General features: G+C 43.1%; 1 protein-coding gene across 1 annotated transcript in view; it reads left to right on the top strand.

Annotated features, from left to right (window-relative positions):
* Positions 1-12,646: 12,646 nt before the first annotated feature.
* Positions 12,647-17,412, top strand: part of LOC127624912 (histone-lysine N-methyltransferase NSD2-like) — a 29,393-nt gene continuing 24,627 nt past the window's right edge. Inside the window, 1 exon segment of the mRNA XM_052099844.1 lies at positions 12,647-13,039. Coding sequence (XP_051955804.1) covers positions 12,647-13,039 — 393 coding nt within the window.

Below are 17,412 nucleotides of genomic sequence, written 5' to 3'. Positions count from 1 at the left end.
GGCATCCTCTAAGGGCTCGGGAAGCTGACACTTCACTCTCCCTTATGTCATCCTGATGCGGAGCTGAAGTAGACGGATCCGCCTCCCCAGCCAGTGCACTGCAAACCACACACCGAGACACTCTGTTACAGGACCCATCCACACAGATTTCCCTCAATAAAACAATTAATGCCGGCCAAGTCATACCCAAGATTAGTGGATGGGTGAGGCAGGGACTAACCGCAGCCTCTACACTATGCTTTTGTCCCTGAAACATGCTTTTTGTCCCGTTTCCCAGAAACATTCCTCTGGTCCCTTGGGCCGTTCATCCGCTGGCTTCCCCTAACCCTCTCCACTCTCCCTCACAGGCTGGTGAATTCACTGCCGAGGATGTGGGCATAAAGTCTGGGCTGGTCTGCTGGAGCTGCGGGGTTCCTTGGTTCCAGAACCAATGCCCCAAGATGGACTGACCACTGTGAGAGTGGCCACTTCAGGGCTCTGGCTGTGTACTCGAAGAGCTCCACGAAGGCTTCTGGGTCATCCTGCAGTGTCATCTTTGCTTGCGACACATGGGGCCCTGCTGATGCTGGGGTTATGGCTGAAGCAAGCTCCGCAACATCTGCCGGTCCTCTGCTTGGGCCTGGAGGAGCACCTTGAAGCGCTTCTCCTGCTCCATCCACAGCTCCGTGAAGGCCTGGTGTTGTGCTTTGTGGATGCTGGCGAGGGACTTGACGACTTCTTCCAGTGGCGAGGACGTCATGGCAGCGTATCCTTCCTCCTTCCTGGGTTTTTGCACCACTGTGACAAGGTTCTTTCACTCTATGTATATATTTCACTCAATGTGGAAGCGGGAGACGGTGAATCAAACTCAAAAGGAATCTTTATTTTCTCTCACTCTAATGTTTTTTTGTACACCCAAATGATGCCCACACACACACACAAGTGCAGGCTCTCTCTCTCTCCTCCGGTGGTCTGGATTGAACGCAAGAACGTAATGCATGTTTGTGTTGTTCTGCCTACTGAAGTGTTTTCTTCACTGTATAAACTGCGTGTTGCTCACACAGCTGAAATTTCACTTACTGCCCTCTGGAGTAAACAGCTGATACTACAAGCTTGCATTTATCAGGAATCTTCCTTATTATGGTCCGGGGGCTGTACGATTAATTGCGTAAATTTTTTTAACGCATAATTTTTTGTCAAATTAATCGCACTGAATTAACGTGTTAAATCGACAGCCCTAATATAAATATATACCTGTATATATACACATACGTATGTAAAAATACAAATCTGTTATATAGAAATAGTGCAAGGTAATGTAATGACAGAAGTGGTAGGAAATGTTGAATAAATAAAAATAGACTAAGCTGTGTATTGCACATAATTATTGCTAAATGTGGCAGTATTAACTGTTCATGAGATGGATAGCCTGTGGGAAAAAAACTGTTCTTGTGCCCGACGGTTCTAGTGCTCAGTGATCTGTTGCACTGGCCAGAAGGCAACTATTCAAAAAGGTAGTGGGCTGGGTCAGTGGGGTCCAGAGTGATTTTTCCAGCCCTTTTCCTCATTCTGGAAGTGTACAGTTCATGAAGGGTGGGCAGGCGGCAACCAATAATCTGCTCAGCTGTCCGAACTCTCCTTTGTTGTATTCTGATATCTGATTTCATAGCTGAACCAAACCAGACATTTATTGAAGTGAAGAGGACAGACTCAATGACTGCGGAGTAGAACTGTGTCAGCAGCGCCTGTGGCAGGTTGAACTACCTCAACTGGAAAAGGAAGCCAATGTGGATTAGTGTGGGTCTCCTACTTCAGGTCCTGTGAGATGGTAGACCCCAGGAACCTGAATGACTCCACTGCTGCCACAGTGCTGTTCAGAATGGTGAGCGGGGTCAATGTTAGGGTATTCCACCTAAAGTTTTGAGCGTGTTCAGCTCCAGGTTGTTTTGACTGCACCAGACAACCAGTTGTTCAACCTGCCTTCTGGAGCTTGACAGAGGGTCATTGGCAGTGCTGTCATTTGTGTAAAGGGAGAGGAGTAGTGGGGAGAGCACACATCACTGGGGGCACCAGTGCTGATTGTACAGGTAAATTTCCCAGTCTCACTAACAGCTACCTATTGGGCAGAAAGCTGGTGATCCACTGACAGATAGAGGTGGGAACAGAGAGTTAGTTTAATTTAGTCCGGAGAATAGCTGGGATGATAGTTTTGAAAGTCGAACTGAAGTCTACAAAAAGGATCCTTGCATTTGTCCCTGGTCTGTACAGATGTTACTGAATATAATGCAATCCCATGTTAACTACATCATCCACAGACCTTTATGCTCGATAAACAAACTGGAGGGGATCCAGAAAGGGTCCAGTGATGTCCTTCAGGTGGGCCAGCACCAGTCTATTTTCCAGAATAGCCAACACACATCCTCTTCACAGATCTTAAGTGCAGGTTGCGTAGCAGGAGGGGGGAGGAGGGTGGTTGCAGGATGTGTTGATATTTGTATGAAGTGAAGGTCAGAGTGGGTGTGGGGTGTGAGACTGGGCTTTTCAAATCTGCAGTAAAACACATTAAGGTCGTAGGGAAGCCAGTTGTTGATTCCCTACAGTGTTGACGGATGGTGTCTTGTAATTAATAATGTCTTTCAGGCCTTTCCAAACTGAAGCAGGTTCATTAGCCGAAAACTTGTTTTTCAGCTTCTCAGAGTAGCTTCTTTTAGCCACTAATCTCTTTTGTCAGTGTGGTTTGGCCTGATTGTACAAGATTCTATCGCCACTTCTGTAAGCATTCTCTTTGACAAAGCTACCTGAGTTTTGCTGTAAACCATGGTTTGTTATTTTTGAACATTAAATAAGTCCTAGTAGTAATGCACATATCCTCACAGAAACTGATACATGAGGTCACAGTATCTGTGAGCTCGTCCAGATTGGTGTCTGTACTCCAATCAGTGCAGTCAAAAAAAGGCTTGTAGTTCTAGCTCTGCTTCATTGTTCCAACTTTTTACAGTTACTACACATTTAGCTGATTAAAGTTTCTGCCTGTAAGTCAGAAGATGAACCAGAGAGTGATCAGAGAGTCTCAAAGCTTCTCTAGGGACACAGCGATATGCATCCTTAAATGTTGTGTAGCAGTGATCCAGTATATTTCTGTCTCTGGTGGGGCATGTAATGTGCTGTCTGTATTTTGGCAGTTCATAGGTGAGATTGGCTCTGTTAAAATCATTGAGAATGATAATAAGTGAGTCCAGGTATTGTTGGTCTGTGTCTGTGATCTGATCAGCAAAATGTTGCAGTGCTGTGCTCACACACGCTTGTGGAGAAATATAAACACTCACCAGCATAAATGAGAAACTCCCACAGTGAGTAGAAAGGCTTACTGTTACGATTGAGGACGGGGGCTGACAAAGGTTGAGGATGCAAAAGCAGGTTTATTGATAAACAAGCAAAACAGGAGCAAACAAAACAACCACGATGGGTTAAAATGAAATCAAAACACAAAAACGCTGGAACACTGGAACTAGGAACACGGGCATGGAAGCGAACATCAACAACATTCAACAAACGACCAGGTAATGGAGGAACGGGCAGGGTTATATACACACAAGGCAGGATGATTACAAACAAGATACAGGTGAGAACAATGACAGTGAACACGAACGCTAACAAGGAGACTATGGAGTTAAATAATGGACAAGTGAAAACTAAGGAGCAAGGTGAAACACGACAGGGTAATACATAACATAGCCCCCCCCTCAAAGGATCAGATCCCAGACGATCCTAAAAACAAACAAAACAGAATCGTCCAAGGAATAAGGGGGGGACTGGCAGACCACGGAGAGCACAAGGGGACACCAGACAATCCAGGGGGGGACAAGGGGCAGATAGGCAGTCCAAGGGGGCACAGAGGGCAGGCGAGCAGTCCACGGGGCACAAGGGGCAGACAGACAGTCCAAGGGGAGCACAAGACGGGGACTGGGTCAGGTGGCCTGGGAGCTGGTCACAGGACAGGGACAGGTTCAGGGGGTCTGGGAGGCGGCCAAAGGACAGGGACAGGTTCAGGAGGCCTGGGAGCTGGCCACAGGGCAAGGACAGGTCTGGGGGACCGGGGAGGAGGCGCCATAGGAGGCTCTAGCGGCGGAGGCCTGGGAGGCTCTGGAGGCGGAGACCTGGAAGGCTCTGGAGGCGGAGCCGATGGAGGTGGTACTGCAGGAGGCTCTAGAGGCGGAGACCTGGAAGGCTCTGGAGGCGGAGCCGATGGAGGTGGCACCGTAGGAGGTTCTAGAGGCGGAGCCGATGGAGGTGGCGCCATAGGAGGCTCTAGAGGCGGAGACCTGGAAGGCTCTGGAGGCAGAGCCGTAGGAGGCTCTGGAGGCTCAGAGGCCTCAGGGGGCGAAGCCGTGGGAGGCTCAGGAGGCAGAGCCGAGGGAGGAGGAACCATGGAAAGCTCGGGAGGCTCAGGGGGCGGAGCCGTGGGAGGCTCAGGAGGCAGAGCAGAGGGAGGCTCGAGAGGCAGAGCCCTGGGAATCTTGGGAGGAGGAGCCCTGGGAGACTCAAGAGACTTGAGAGATGGAGCCCTGGGAGGCGGAGCCCTTGGAGGCTTGGGAGGAGGAGCCCTGGGTAGCTCGGGAGACTTGAGGTGCGGAGCCCTGGGAGGCTCGAGAGGCTTGAGAGGCTCGAGAGGCGGAGCCCTGGGAGGCTCGAGAGGCCGAGCCCTGGGAGGCTCGGGAGGCCGAGCCCTGGGAGGCTCGGGAGACTTGAGGCGGAGCCCTGGGAGGATCGGGAGGCGGAGCTCTGTGAAGCTCGCTGACATCGCTGGCTCACTGACATCGGAGGCTACAGGCGCTGGCTCACTGACATCGGAGGCTACAGGCGCTGGCTCACTGACATCGGAGGCTACAGGCGCTGGCTCACTGACATAGGAGGCTACAGGCGCTGGCTCATTGACATCGGAGGCTACAGGCGCTGGCTCGGGGACGGTCGAGGGCTCAGGCTCGCTCACCGTGGCATGCGTGGGCTCTGGCTCGCTCACAGTGACATGCGTGGGCTCTGGCTCGCAGACCGTAGAAGGCGTGAACTGGGGAGCGGAAGCCTTTCTTCTCCTCCTCCTCCTCCGGGTGGACGAAGCTGGCAGCATTGGCTCCTTGATCACGGCAGACATGAAGGTTGGTTCGCTGGCAGATGTGAAGGGACGAACCACGGGCGAATGGAGGGTTACCACTTTGGGAGGAGCTACGGGGTTCTCCTCGACGATGTCCACGGTGAACGAGGAACCGCAGGCCAGTAGGGTCTCCTCCACGAACGCGCAGAGCGTCCAGCCGCGCGTTGCTGGTGGCAACCGCTCCTTGAGCGCACTGTTCAGGTTAGCCCGGAAAAATACGACCAGGGAGGAATCAGGGAAGTCGGAGGCACTCGCAATTGCGAGAAAATCGCGGATGTGCTCCTCGACCGGACGATCTCCCTGCATCAGGCTGAGAAGATTACAGTTGGCCTGTAAAACCGCTGGATCCATGTTTGGTCGTTTGTTCTGTTACGATTGAGGACGGGGGCTGACAAAGGTTGAGGATCCAAAAGCAGGTTTATTGATAAACAGACAAAACAGGAGCAAACAAAACAACCACGATGGGTTAAAATGAAAGCAAAACACAAAAACACTGGAACTAGGAACACGGGCATGGAAGCGAACATCAACAACATTCAACAAACGACCAGGTAATGGAGGAATGGGCAGGGTTATATACACACAAGGCAGGATGATTACAAACAAGACACAGGTGAGAACAATGACAGTGAACACGAACGCTAACAAGGAGACTATGGAGTTAAATAATGGACAAAAGTGAAAACTAAGGAGCAAGGTGAAACACGACAGGGTAATACATAACACTTACAGTTGATAAAAAGCGCTTCCAAATTAGGACACCACATCTTTTTTAACGTTGTTACATCTGTACTCCAACTTTCATTAATGTAAAAGCATGTTCTACCGCCTCTCGTTTTCCCTGTTAACTCCACGATGAGATCCACTCTGAACAGCTGGAAGCCCGGCAGATGTAACACGCTGTCCGGAATGGCTTCACTCAGCCAGGTTTCTCTAAAGGCAGCAGAGTTTGAAAAGTCTTTTGTTTGTACGGGTAAGAAGATGAAGTTCATCTGTTATGTTAGGAAGAAAGCAAAGATTCGCTAGTGAATACACAGCTGCACTGTTCGAAAGCTGCACTGACGGAGCTTGACCAGTGTGTCAGCTCCCTTCCCTTGCTTGCGACACAACTGTGCCTCCTGACTAAAATGTCCAGAAAAACATCCGAATAGTAAAAAAAACAACAACAAAAAAATAGGATAAGATTGTCTGGTATGTGCTGCCGAATATTCAGCAGTTCGTCACTGGTAAAACTGATTGGAAAAAAAATTACTATACACAGGACAAACAAACAAAAAACAACACAAGAATTGGAGAGCTCCACACCGATGCTGCCATCCGCGGTGCCATCTTGATATAAGACTTAGTATAAACATTTTCCTTCCACCCCTAAATGTAAACATTCTTACAGTTGAAAAATTCAGCTGTCTAAAACTCAGCCCTTAATCTGTGTGTGTGGTGCATGTTGGTGCATGTGCATGTAAGCGTGCTTGGTGTATGCTAAGTATATTATTGTCTCAACCTTTCATTTGTTTGTGTGTGTGTCCGTTCTGGATGTGGTATGGTCTCACGGCTTTATTTCTGTGTGTGTTCTGCATTGTGTGTGTTCTGCATTGAGGATTTTATTTGACAAATTCTATAAGAAATGCTCTCTTTTATAGTCTCACCTTCTCATTTGTGTGTGTGTGTGTGTGTGTGTGTGGGCATGTTTATGTGGTTTACGAGGACAATTTTTAAGGTTACAAACTGGTAATTACAAGGGTATTATGCTATAAATGTGGTTTATGAAGACATTTATAGTGTCCCCATAATTTAAAAATGCAGAAAGTTTTCTGTTAGGGTTAGGTTTAGGGATAGAATATATAGTTATATATAAAAATCATTATGTCTATGGAAATTACTCATAATGATAGGTAGACCAACATGTGTGTGTGTGTGTGTGTGTGTGTGTGTGTGTGTGTGTGTTCTCCGTTCTGGATGTGTTATGGTCTCACCCCTTCATTTATCTCTGTGTGTATTCTGCATTGTGGCTGATTAATTGATACATGACAAATAGTATTATTTTTTTAAATGCTTGTTTTATACGCTCACCCATTCATTTCCTATTTGGGGTCCGAACATCACAAGTTATTTTTTTTTCACACAACCTCAGTCCAGCACAATTTTTGTGTGTATGGATAGCAAATATAGGAAAAGTCACCAAATTGCATGCCACTGAGATGAAGGAAACCATGTTTTTAGAGGAAGCAAAGTTCAAAGGGGGTCATTTCTTACCAGCTGTATAAGGGTTAAACAAAATCTATCTAATTTAATATATGTTGGTTTTAATGGTTAGAACCACAAGACTGCAAGTCTACTTCAAGTGTGCCATTTCGGATCGGGCCCAGGGATTTCGCGTTCTTGTACTCTTTTGTTGGGTTGTGTTGCCCTCTGTCAGCATTATTTGTAACTACATTTGATCCATTTTAATCTTTGAAATACAAGTAGGCCTATGATGACGGTACTTCACCAATAATTATTACATGAATGTCGCTTTGTTTAATAATATTGTTCCTTAAAATTATCTAATAATATACTGATTTATTTTTCAAGATCAGATCTCCATTAGCATTCTTCTGTATATTTCAGAGGAAACTGGATTGTTTAAAAGCATGTACAAGCACCAAAGTTCTAGCAAAAGTAATCTTTGTATTTTTATGAGAAACTAAAGGAGCCAGCAAACTAACCACCGAAGGTCTGTAACCTAATCAGAAAAGACAAGCTTCACAGATCGATTGTTGAAGGGTAATAGGTCAAGACAAAAATACTGACCACTAGAGGGCGTAAAAAAGAAAGAACGAAAGTAAGAACATATCACACTTCCATAAAGTTGTATGAGAAATGTGTAAGAAACTGTGTTGTATTGAGAAATATTTGACAAAATAAAAAGAAAAAAATATTTAATCAAATTTAATTAAATATTTAAAGTTTTATTAATTGGATTGTGATTTTATTTATTTATTTTTATAATTAAAAAATTACACAATTCAATTTGATGGAATTTTGTTATAAAATGAAAATGCGTAAATCTTAAAAATAGGCTAAAATATTTTTTCTGAGTATAAAAAAAAAAGAATGAATTATTTACTTTAAGAACTTAAAACAAGTGGATTTCAAGCTCAAAGGAATATTCTGGGCTCAGTAGAAGTTAAGGATGCTGTAAGCGATTTTATCGTAGGCCTACTGACGATTTTACTTGACTGGGCCTTTAAATTAACCACGCCTCTCATTAAAACAATTTTAACATATTTTCCATTAAAGAATCGATTACAACATCATTAAACTCAATTGACAGCATTTGTAGCATAATATGGATTACCAAAAAAATTAATTTCGACTCTTTCCTCCCTTTCTTTAAAAAAAAAAAAAAAAAAAAGAAGAAAAATCTGGGATACAATGAGGCACATAATGGAAGTGAATGCGGGCCAATTTTCAAAAGTATAGCCACAAGACATAAACAATATGCGTGTTAACATGATTTTAGAGTGATAAAAACACGTACTAACCTTTTCTATGTAAAGTTATAGCCAATCTTACAACTTCATTGCCATGACTATGTAATGTCAATAACATCTAAAACCCTAAAACGACTGTAAAAAATTAGATTTAAACCACTTTACATCTCAAATAATACATACGTTTTAACAGAAGAATTCATATAAGTGCTTTTATAAAATTACATGCTTCACATTTCTGCTCTCAAACTCTCAAAAATTTGGCAGCATTCACTTCCAGTTTAAGTGCCTCACTGTGACTTCCAAAGGTGGAAAGTCCAATGTCGAAATACATTTTTGTGGAAATCAACGTCAATAGAGCTTAACTTGTATTTAACAACATTCCTTTAATTACCAGGGCCTAACACATGAACATCTCCAAAATGTCTGTTTTCAATCTTTTAATCTGGAAAGCTTCACAATCTAATTAACATCAGCTAAACATCTTAAAAAGATCAGATTTATAAACATTCTAAATCATAAATATCTCAAAGACATCTGCTGAACGTCTTAGTAGGCTAACATCCGAGAGGAAACGTCTAACAGATGAAAAAATATGTCTTCCAGATGTACACACACATCAAATAGACGTCTGGGTGATGCACGTGTGTTATCAGGGATTACTTCTCTCTTTAAAACGACAGAGACTGAATGTTAAGAATATATATTGGTTTAAAAAATAATAATTTTAATAAGGTTGTGAAACTGTACTGCTGTACATGCTGTGTTTTGTCGTCAGTCAGGTGAGGCGCTGTTTAGGCGGACTGGAAAGAAGCAGCAGGCCCACATACACACACAGCGGGCGCTAGCCTACTGTTGAAACACTTTCTCTCAGCTCAACGCCAATTTGTACATCTTTCGCAAATTTCCTTCTGAGGTACCAGAGGAAAAGATGTTTAACGACGTTCCAAACGACATTATGACACTTCCCTGGCCTTAAACACGCCCTACCCCCAAAAAATAAACCTCACGGGACTGTTCCTGTAAAATGTTTCAAGAGTCATGCAGAATAGTGAATCTAGATGTGTAGCCAAGCACCAGAGGCTGGACGTTTAAAGAAACGAGATGAAAAGCTGTCGGTGTTTGCTACTGTTCGTCGCATTAAAGCGATCCAGTGTCACGGTCTCACGACAATAAACTCTGGCACTAATCGCTGAATGCGGTTAGAGATGGTGTCGGTCTCCATTTTCCTTTCAGAAGAAAAAAAATAAGGCAGGAGAAGAAAACAAACGCGTCATTTACATGTTGACACGTCAAAAGCTCTTATGGATCAACACATCTCCGAGTTCTCGTCATTTTCACCATATCTCAGATGTGAAAGAATGAAACGGATGATTGCGTTGTTATGTTATGTTGCCTGCGCTATCTGTGCGCACTATTACACAATCCCTGCTAGTTTACATAAATATACAGCACTATTACAATATTTATAGCGCAGCACTGCTTATAGACCGGACGCATGTTTCTCAGTCTTCACAGGGACTGTTATTTTAGTAACTCCAATGTGAAAATATGTCGTTGAAAAATGAGACAAAACTTCTTGAATGTATAAAGCCGTGCTTCTAAACGAAATTTAACACTTTGTGGCCTGTGCCAGCACCACACAAGCGACTCCATCTTGAATGGTCAGAAAGACAGTTGAACTTGAGTATCGTCGATACGAAACCGAGTATTTATTGGTTTGAGTTTAGGATAGTCATTTATAACTGTCTTTGGATTCAAGAATAAAACAGATATACAAAATAATTGAAGGGTAGTGATGATGTCATCTCATTGCAAGTTCACGATGCAGTTTCTTGCAAGTGAGTTGAAAAATATTAATAGGACACCTCATGTGGTAGAGGCGAGTTTTAAACAGGCATTTGAGCGTTTAATTGTCATGCATAATTGTATTTTGGGATCAAGTGAGGCACAGGAGTTGAGGAGAGCTCCTCTCACAGGGGGTTGGGTTGCCTTACCGATTGGCTGCTGTTCATAGACACTGTTCATACAGTCACGGGCTTGAAAGAGAACCAGGGGCAGGTCGACAGCAAGGAAACCATATCATTGAGAATGAAAAGTACCTGGTCTGTATCGTAACCCAGAGGTTCGTTGTCACGCAGACATCGTGGGCTGGATGAGTCTCTCTCTGTGTGAGTGTTATAATGCATGCTCATTGATCATTTTTTTTTTGTTTGTTTTTGTTTTTGTGGAAGGGGAAGGGTGATGATGGCATGAATATTTTCTCAGGTTGTCTGGCCTACTGTTGCAGCCGCGGCTGGGATTTTCTTGATCCACTCTCACAATTTTGGGAAAAAGACCATTTCGTGCGCACAAACGACGAGTTTTCAATATGAATGACATTAGTCAGCGTGCAAATGGTAAGATCCCATTGGTGTTTCTTAAAAAAAAAATAATAAAAAAAATATTCGTGTAAAGTTAACGAAATTTAAAGCAGGGGTCTGGTTTAACTCTGTGCTGATGTGTGTTCGCGCGAGAGACATTATTATGATTATACATTATAATGAACAACACAGGCATGCGTGTTTTTCTTATTTGAGTGAGCACAGCGGTGCCAGTTTTGCATCATGCATCACAACTATATCACATCATGTTGTTCTTCATGTGAAATGTGCCATTCTCTGGAGTTCACTGTACGGTCTATGTCATATCCGTGCGCCTATTGTGGGGTCTGCACGGAATTGCATACTACCATACACCTACTAGGATATGTAGGATGCAGTACCTTATAGAGCGCAACAGTGCCCACCCACTTTTTCAGCTTTAAACATTCTGTAATATTTTTCCCATTCATCATTTTTTTCACAGGCTTTTCACAAAATCCTTCATGACAGATTTCTAACCCATGAACAAAACCAACAAGCTCTGAGGTGAATCACAACACTACAAACTTTGATCCAAAAAATTTATTTGAATATTCGACAATAAGACAAAGGTACAAGACTGTGTACTTACCATCTTTCACGAGGGCACAAACTAAAATCCCATGAAGCATTTCGAATGACGTAATCGATTATTTAGCAATAGAAATACATAAAATTATTGATTTTAGGTTGTTGATTATAAGAATAGAAACTATATTGTTTTCATTTATTCAAAATAATCCGATATGCACAGATATATAATTAGTTTGAGGGTGAAGGGAGACCGACTCGATTGCGCCAATCACAGTGTGTCATGCTCCTGGGCTTGTTTCGTGGGCTTGGTTGGCCACAGATCTCTGATTGGTAAATTATTCTCTGCAGGATCATGGGTAATGTAGTTGTTCACCAGAAACTCAGCTATCAAACATGATTTTTAAACAATTAAGTTGTAATAGTTGTAACAGACTGGTGGCTTCAGTGGAAGCTGTCTTTAAATGTTTATAATTTATCATAGAAAATAAATTAGTCTATGGAAAAAAATTTAAGGGATTTTTACTTCTGGAACCAGACTGTTGCATTCTATTATTCTGTTACATACATAACCAAGGACCAGGCAGCTCAGCAGTTGGTGATTCTGAGTTATCTGTTTTAGAATTGTTAGTCATAATTTGATGTTTTACACACTAATAGACCCTTAAAGTGATATAACACTGACATTTTTATATGAAGTACTTACATTTAAATACTTAAAATTAGTTTAACAATTTCTATGTTTTTTTTTTTTATAACAGAGCAATGATCGTATCAATTATCCCCCTGAGCTAACTCTCTGAATGTTGCTCTACCTGTCCACAGGTGCCTGATGCACTTGAAAACACATCAAACATATGGAAAACATCACCCATCAGAAGAAAGATGCCCGTCTTTGACCTTGCCTTACCTGTTTCATCAGTCTATAGTGCTCAAATCCCACTTGTAGTCTCTTGTTAAACCTTGGGGATCTGACCCTTGGGAATCTAAACCTGCCTTTGCCTGAGAGGGACCCACAATGCTTTCGAAACAATGTGCACACAGGGTGTTCCGTGCATGGTAGCCAGATTGAGTTAGCTGACATAATTGTCTCACAGTGGTGCCATAACAAAATGGACACAGATCTGACTGATGGAAGAGCTGACAATGACAGCTGCACGTCTCCACCTAGTCCTGATTTTAGTCTGGACTCATCCAGTCCCTTTGCAAATGGACTGCACTTTGAGTCAATTTTGTTCGAAGATGAGGACGAGGATGAAGTTGTGGACACGGAGACGGTGTCTCTGTTGGAAAGCACCTTGTGCGGTTCAAGAGGAGAGGATACAACAAATACAAATTTAAAGACAAAATTAGATATAAATTCTTGTCCGACTAGAGGCACGTTTTCAAAGGCTTGCGCATCCCTGGGCAAAGAAGTCGACTTTGAAGACAAGTCAAAAAGTGATTGTGGCCTTTCTTCTCTTGTGAGCAGTCCTGCTGGGATTGTTATGGCAAGTTATGATTCTGTCCTTTCTACCCCAACCCTAAAAAATAAAATCACCACTATTATTACATTTCTCACAATATAATATATTATACATAAGTGCCATCAAACTATACATGTATTTTATTTTTTTAATCTGCTGATTTATCTGTTATGGAGCTGATCATCATTATGAGAGTTTGGGCATTGATTTCAGGCAGTAACATTTTATATAAAGTTGACTACATTCACACATTCAGCATTTGGAATTGACAACTGTATTTATTAAATTGTCCTGTACTGTATTCAGGACATTAACACTGCTTTCATCATTTCAGGATATAGTTTGTGGTCAACAACTCCGGTTCAGTTTTTTCATGTATTCCCTCTGCCAAACACTCCACAGGAGTTATACACCTGAGAGAGGTTAACAGTCCTAACATTAGTGATAGACAGCAAGCAAATAAACTGTGAAGCATGCACTCTCAAATTTAGTTTGTGACTCCTGTTAATGTAAGGTAGAAACTTCAGTAGCTGGGTGTCCATACAGAAATATTTGTGCACATTTTGGGATATTGCTTAAAAATTGCTTGATGAAAACACCAAGTTTTTAAAAAAATTATCAAAATGTGCCTTAAAAAATGTATACACTCACTTGAGGTAGATCATATTTCATTCGATAAGAAGAAATTTGCATAAACTATGATAAAAACACATTTACTGTATAAACTCCTATTGAATTTATTAGGAATACAAAAAAAGTAACGTGAGTGAATAACGTTTATAACTGGACTAATCAGCGGGCCAATCATCACATCTGAAATGTTACTCTGGCCATCCTGTAATAACAGTGACCAGAAAATCCAAAACCAGCAAAGAGTTTGCAGAGCAAACAAGTTAAGTGCAAACTTTAACTGTGCCAAAGAGCAGGTTTATTGACACTTTTGAAAAATATCTTATAGATCTGCAGACGTCATAAGAATGGAGGAACGCACACACATAGTATTGCCAGAACTGTGTGACATGCTGTCGCTCCCAGATATGAGACAACATTCTTTACAGTGTTTTGTCTGCATGCTCTAAACCGCAAATCTTCCTTCGGCTGCCCCCGTTAGGGGTTCACCACAGTGGACCATCCGTGATCCGCATATTTGACTTGGCACAGGCTTTACGCCGGATGCCCTTCCTGACGCAACACCCAGTGTCTTGGGGACACTCACTCATACCTGCGAGGCAATGTAGAGTCTCCAATTTACTTAACCTGCATCTTATTGGACTTGTTGGGGAAACCGGAGCACCCAGAGGAAACTCATGCGAACATAGGGAGCACAGGCAAACTCCACACAGAAAGGCCCAGTTGAGCTCAAAACTGAGATTATTTTATTTTTTTAAAAAGTCACAGTGGCTACAAATTTTCCGGAAGTGATGATTTTGTTCTTTTGAACACATGGAATGGAAACACGGCTTTATTTGCACACTGTTTTTGCAATATTATGGTTTTTCGCATAAATGTAATTTGCAACTTAGATGGAAACATCTAGTGACAGAATGATGTTGTCACATTGAAAAATGTTTACTACTGAGGCCCACTGTTGCAGTTTGCATACTTACTTTAAAGATTGCTACATTCGCTCCAAAATAAATGGTTTTATTTACCATTTTGTGACATATAGCCATATCACCCTTTATCTCAATACTGGTTACCTACTGAAGTTAAGCAGGGCTGAGCCTGGTCATGGGAGACCTCCTAGGAAAACTAAGGTTGCTGCTGGAAGAGATGCTGGGAGTTCAGCAGGGGGTGCTTACCCTGCAAACTGTGTAGGTCCTAATGCCCCAGTATAGTGATGGGGATACTGTACTGTAAAAAGGCACCGTCCTTTGGATGAGACATTAAACTGAGGTTCTGACTCTGTGGTCATTAAAAATGCCAGGACACTCCTCAGTTCTCAGGCTTCTCACACTTCAGGTGTTCTCTGTCAGCGAACTGTGCGTGGAGTTCGGTCCAGCTAACTCTTACATCATCCTGAGACTCCGACCGGGCTACGTGCCCAAGGTTCCCATGACCCCTTTCAGGGATCAGGTGGTGAACCTGCAAGCGCTGCCCCTAGAGGAGGCAGACCCAGTCTTGGCATTGCTGTGTCCGGTGCATGCTCTTCGCATGTACTTTGATCGCACGCAGAGAAGGGCAAGGCCATAAACCACTTCTGAACTTCAGACATCACTGTATAATTTGTTTGTAATGGATTTCATGGCATGGGCTCTGGAATACTTATGTAAACGTTTGAGTCAACACTATTTGCCACTACATCCACAGATGCAAGTTAATTCTTGACTATGCAAAGTAGAAGCCATACTTCAACACTGTCCAAAGAGGAAAATTACCATCCAAGATGTTATCAGAATCAGGTCCAAAAGCCAGTGCCTGCCATGGTTTGTGGGTGTGTCAGTGCCCATGGCATGGGTAACTTGCACATCTCTGAGGCTACAAAAAAGCTTTTGTAGCTGATGCTGAACCCTTCGGTTTATATTTTGAATTGATCTTATCTTCTCGATAAGTTGTAAGAGCCCTCAACGAGGCGCCTCTATGGCCTGAAGTGGCGTCTGTTTGCTAAGTGGTGTTCTTCCCGAGGCGAAGACCCCCAGAGATGCGCAGTAGCATCAGTGCTTTCCTTCCTGCAAGAGAAGTTGGAGGGAAGGCCGTCCCCCTCCATCTTGAAATTTTATGTGGCCGCTATAACGGCGCATAGCAGTGTAGTGTATGGTTAGTATTTAGGGAAGCACGATTTGATCATCAGTTTCCTGAGAGGAGCGAGAAGTTTATACCCCCCAGGCCGCACCTCGTTCCCGCATGGAACCTCTCCGCGGTCCTTTGGGGAGCTCCCTTCGAGCCCCTTGAGTCATCTGAGCTAAAGGCGCTCTTTCTAAAGACCCCCCTCGTAACGGCACTCACCTCCATCAAGAGGGTAGGGGACCTGCAGGTGTTCTCTGAACTGTGCATGGATTTCGGTCCAGCTAACTCTTACATCATCCTGAGACAACGACCAGGCTACGTGCCCAAGGTTCCCACGACCCCTGGAGGAGGCAGACCCAGTCTGCTCTTCGCATCTACTTTGATCGCACACAGAGCTTTAGAAGCTCCGAGCAGCTCTTTGTATGCTTCTGTGGACAGCAGAAAGGAAGCGCTGTCTCCAAACAGAGGGTCGCTCACTGGGTTATCGACACCATCACTATGGCATACCATGCCCAGCATGTGCCACCCCTGCTGGCCTTCAAGCCCACTCTACCAGGGGTGTTGTGGCTTCTTGGGCTTTGTCTGCGTAACTCGGTTCAGCTCTTGTGGCGTTTTCCATTGGGACCCCTAGTGTAAAGTCATCGACACAACGCCAAGTGAGTGACAGATAGGGAACGTCATGGTTACTGATGTAACCTCCGTTCCCTGATGGAGGAAACGAGACGTTGTGTCCCTCTTGCCACAACACTGAACCAACCGCTGAAATGTCCGGGTCTTTGGCTCGGCTCCTCAGTGCGAAACCTGAGTGTGTGTTTGCAAGTGGCACTCATTTTATACCTGTATGTCCGGGGGAGTGGCATGCATCAGATCAGTGATGTCTGGGCTCCCAAGTGTGACCCACTAGTGTCAACTCATCAACGCAATGTCTCCTTCCCTCCATCAGGGAATGGTGGATACATAAGTAACCATGATGTTTTTGCCCATATTTAGAAAAAGGTATATTTCTTTAAACAATTGTTGACATTTTTACTACCAGGGGTCTCTGCATTTTTTTTATAATAAAATAGAGAGGGATGTTTTTAAGGTCTGTATAAACATTTCTTAAAAAATTACTCGAGAATGACTGGAGATTAATCATTGACTTGACATACTCAACTAACAAATAACAATTGATTCACTTTCCCAAGTATTAGGGGATTATTTTTCTAGTCTTCCTCATTCTCTATAATCCTCCCATTCACTGATGTGTACTAATAAGCTTACTTCTCAGCATTGCTAAGTTCACCACTTAGTGTTGCACAAAGAGTGAAATAAATTATCAAAATCAATCTGAGGGCTGGATAAAAATAATTGACTGGCCGGATTTGAACCACAGGCTGGCAGTTGAAGATCCCTGGCTTACAAATTTATAAATATATTTTGACTTGGCAAATCACAGTTACGTTTTGTTTTTATTACCAAATGTTTTGTGATATAACTGAGTAACGATGGAGGATACTGGATAGGCAGTTAGTTTCTAAGTAAAGGATTAAAACATTTCTAAAGGTATCCACAGAAAATAATATGAAAAAGTTCAATACCTTACACAGTTTTTCATAGATTTAATACAAGATTCATAAGTTCATATAATTATTAGTTTTTTAGTACTGTAGTTGTTAACTAAAATAATTAGTTTATAATTGCAT

The sequence above is a fragment of the Xyrauchen texanus genome, chromosome 31 (assembly GCF_025860055.1).
Source record: "Xyrauchen texanus isolate HMW12.3.18 chromosome 31, RBS_HiC_50CHRs, whole genome shotgun sequence".
In the NCBI taxonomy this organism is placed as follows: domain Eukaryota; kingdom Metazoa; phylum Chordata; class Actinopteri; order Cypriniformes; family Catostomidae; genus Xyrauchen; species Xyrauchen texanus.
This window is presented reverse-complemented; position numbering and strand designations above follow the sequence as displayed.